The sequence below is a fragment of the Pagrus pagrus genome, assembly GCF_965226575.1.
Source record: "Pagrus pagrus genome assembly, chromosome: 4".
Taxonomy (NCBI): Eukaryota; Metazoa; Chordata; class Actinopteri; order Spariformes; family Sparidae; genus Pagrus; species Pagrus pagrus.
Window position 1 is genome coordinate 17340755 of NC_140188.1, and position 4030 is coordinate 17344784.

General features: G+C 45.6%; 1 protein-coding gene across 2 annotated transcripts; it reads right to left on the reverse strand.

Annotated features, from left to right (window-relative positions):
- Window position 1: 1 nt before the first annotated feature.
- Window positions 2–3426, reverse strand: rflnb (refilin B). Of its 2 annotated transcripts, XM_084350274.1 has the most exons (4): window positions 3325–3425; window positions 2848–3236; window positions 2259–2353; window positions 2–1477 (listed from the first exon to the last, which is right to left on the reverse strand). In XM_084350274.1, exons 2-4 carry the CDS (start codon window positions 3046–3048, stop codon window positions 1159–1161), a joined length of 615 nt encoding a protein of 204 aa, XP_084206400.1. In that variant the 5' UTR covers window positions 3049–3236; window positions 3325–3425; the 3' UTR covers window positions 2–1158. The 2 variants fall into 2 exon arrangements, with proteins under 2 accessions (XP_084206400.1, XP_084206399.1); XM_084350273.1 differs by having other exon boundaries at window positions 2848–3426.
- Window positions 3427–4030: the final 604 nt, after the last annotated feature.

Sequence of the window (4030 nt, forward strand, 5' to 3'; positions counted from 1 at the left end):
GTTGAACTAATGAACACTTTATTTTAAACTGGCACTGAGTAAGTGACTAATATCAAAAAGAAGCATCAACACTTACATCAATAAGGCACAAAAGGGCATCATGAAAATATCCCTTGCCGTGACTGTGGAGAGACCCGTTAATCAGCTGATAAAATCTAAAACTTCAACAGAATAAATACAATTTCACTCCAATGCAAGCCAAAGAAAGTGATAGCAGTGGAATGCAGCTTGTTATTTTCACTATAAGCCAGTGAGTGATATCAAAAATTACTCCCCACACACACACGCACACACACAAACACACACACACAAACACACTCACGATCCATCTATGCTACTTACTTATCAGTTTGTTTAAGCTTACACATGTTCACTCAATCTACCAACATTTACAAGGCACGTCATGAGTGGCAGCCATAAACAGCGGCCGGAGAGAAGGCTTAGACCGTGCTAACAGTGTGCAGGAATACACAATACCCTGTGAAGAAACGAAACATGTGTTAAGTGTTTTCACCACATCCTCTGTACAGTGTGGATAAGTTAGTGATTTCTGAGCATGCACCACATTTAATTGCCTTTCATCTCCTTTACACATGAGTCGCACACACACACACACACACACACTTCTAAAAGCACTCTCCTTCAGAATTAAAAACAACTTCTCTGAACTGATTCTGGCCTCAAATTTGAAACCAGTCTCGCGGCATACTCGGCCAACTTGAGAAGAGTGACTTTGCTGAGGGCGGATGAGTCTTCTCTTCATCTCTGTCCATATGAATCAATTCTACAGCCAATAAAAACAAATCAAATATGAGCTCTGGAAACCAATAAGCTGCAAAGTGAAGCGTTTAATGAAATATCCATTCCTGAGACGGATAGATCATCCACTGGCAGCAGGGATATAAACATATAAGACATAAGATCTGGACTGAATCGATATTTCGCCCTCTTTGTCCATGTCTTGTCATCTCTGATATCTGTAACATCGCAGCACAGACGCTTCCTGTCCACAGCTTGGGAAGAGCACTTAAAAAAAACGATAACGGGCTACACAAGTGTAAAAAGACAACACAGCAGGTCAATGGCAGCCAGCCTCGGGGGAGCTACAGTATAGGGGCAATGGGAATAACCACCCCTATGTGTCCCCAACTCCCACCCTCACTGAGGTAGCTCTCTGCGGCCAGCCGCCTCCAGCTCCACGCTGGAGAGGAAGCGCCTCGATAGTCGGTGGCAATCGTAGCTCAGCTCTGTGGTGAAGACGGCGCTGGTTTTCTTGGGGTAGATGATGGTGGTGCTCTTGAAGTGCTGCGGCCGATGGCGAGGCTGGAACTCCAGCTGCGTCTTGTAGTGGCGCCAGGTGCTGTGGGGCACAGCCATTATGGTCTGCATGCAGTGTTCAAGGCCCTGGCCCGATGGCTGCAGGGCCACGCCCTGGATGAAGTGGCGGTCCGAGTCATAGTGCACGGATGAGGTGTATCTGTGGAGGAGGGAGAGTGTTTATTGGTTTTATTGGTGCTAAATTATTGATTAGCACTTAAAAGGGTGCATTATGTGGTAGAGAAAGGTCTCCACCGACTGATTTTTATGCCTTAACAAACTCTTTGTTTTGATGACTGAATAAACAAACTGATCTTAAAAAAAGGACAGCACAATTTCATACCGTTTATATGTGGCGGACCCTGCCACCTTTCTGGCTTCAGACAGTGTTCTGGGGACCTGAAGAGCTTGTTTATCCAGTTATCTCATTAATATTGTAAATATTAAAATTCTGAATTTGAATTTCTTCTCCAAAACTACATAGTGGCCCTTTATACAACAACGTCAGAGCCGCCAAAATCCATAGTCTTGTTTGCCAGCACGGTGTACCATTTTTTCTTATTGCCTTTGCTTAGGAGGTTATGTTTTCACCCATGTCTGTTGGTTTGTAAGCATGATTACACAAAAACTACCAAATGGATTTCCACAAAACTTGGATGGAGGATGGGTCTTGGCCCAGGATGGACCCCATTTACTTTTGGTGTGGATCCAAATGAAGTTACAAATCTAGGAATCATTTCTCTCTTTCTTTAACATTTGTGAGAGGGTGTTTCTTTGAGATATTTCTCAGGGATTAATGCATAGATCTTTAAAAAAACAGCTGTATTTAGGTAGCTGGTATCTATGAGCGAGTACAAAAGGGGACTGTTGTGTCTTGGCAGAGGTAGACGCTCTACCGAGTGCCATTCTAGTTTTTTAAAGCATGTCTAATGCCAACCCACCTTATTTCCTTCGCCGGTAATGGATCGAGTGATATGCCTTCCCCAAAGGACAATGGCTGTAGCTGCTGAAAAGAGCCAGTGGGCAAAACTGGAACCTGCAAAGCAAAAAATAAATAAAAAATTGGCCCCACAGTCAACACATAAGGAGCCAATACTTCAAAGTTCAGCACTGGAGTGACCCACTTTCTTCAGCTGGCCTGAACACGCCAGCAAAGTCAAATAACTTTCACAAACATTTGGTTTGTTTTACTCAAAACTGGCTCGTGTGGAAGTCGGCAAAGAAAACGATGGGCACGGTGTGGCTGGCAGAGAGCTAGCAATTTATTTCAGAGCTCGCTTCCTGTCTATTCAAACGCAGGGATATAACATCTACTCATGCATTTGTGGAAACCATCAGGCTTTTCATGCGTGGAGGACTAAATTCCTCGCAGTGTGCCAAGTCCTCCATATCAAATTGCAAGTAATGGAATGTACTGGCATTTCCAATAAGAAATGTTCAGCTGCAATTTGTGGTCGTCTACCTTTCTCCACAGGGAGTTCACATTGCTTCAATAACATACATGCAGGAAGTAGCGTTAGTGTTACCTACCAGGGAGCCCCGTCCCTCGTCTTCAGACACCGGGCTCACGCCCCCGGCTTTCTCCGCGCACGCAGGCAGCAGCCAGGCGCTGGGGCTCGGGCTCGGCGGCAAGCCGGAGTCCGGGCTGTCAAGTCCTCTCTCAGCCCTGCAGCTCATCACATCCAGCGGGTCTCCTTCACAAACATTTGGCAAGTTCAACCTGCCAACCATTTCTGGTTAAACGTTGCGAAACTCCACCAAGTAAACCGCGGGTTTCGAAAGAGACTTCCAGGTTGCAGTTCCGTTCAGAGTATCCTGTTTTTTGTCTTTCCTCACGGTGTTTCCGCGAACCTCTTCCCCGGACAGGATGCACGGCTGCCCGCTGGAAATATCATCAACCGGGGCGGTAATTCAGTCCCCTGAAAAACCACGTCACAACAGGGAAAACTCTAAAAAAAAACCTCTCTAATGTGACATTAAAACGTATGAAGCATGAGGCAGCTCCACCTTGAGAGTAGAAAGTTTGTCCACTTGTGAGGGACCCCTGCTGCCCGCGGCTCCTCTTCAAACTTCTCCCCCCTCAGAGGGGCCTTCACATCCACAAACACTCGCAGAGGAAACGCCTTTTGAAGCACTTACCGGCTCCTGATTGGATGGCAACCAGAGACCGAGCTGGTCATGGGAACTTTTCCAGCCCCTCATTCAAAATTGGGACTTAGATGAACAAATTAGGCTGATAGTTTCTCCTGGTATTGTGCATAATGTGCAAAATTGAAGCAGCGTACGCCCATGTGAAGAACTTGGTGGCAATTTTTTTTTTAAATATTCTTCAACCATTGCCTGTGTAGCATACAATTAGACAATACAAACGATTAACAGTTCGAGCCCGACGGCAGGAATGCAGGAGGCATCAGAATCAGAGACCGTAACCAGGGCGTTGACTTATAAAACATTTCTTTTTCTTCCACAGACTGTGATGTACTGTTCACATCTGAAGAGAACGTGTGGGAGCAGCTTCAGAGACAAAGAGATCACTTGGTAAAGCACTGAGGCAAACGCATGTTGTCTCGCTAAAACAAAACCTTGTTTTCACGTAAATGCAAAGAAGACAGAAGATTTCAGACTGGCCGCAAACATGTGTACATACGTAGCCAACACATATACAGTACATGCGCCCCTCCCTCCTAGGCAGAGTCAGAGATTCATTTCAGGC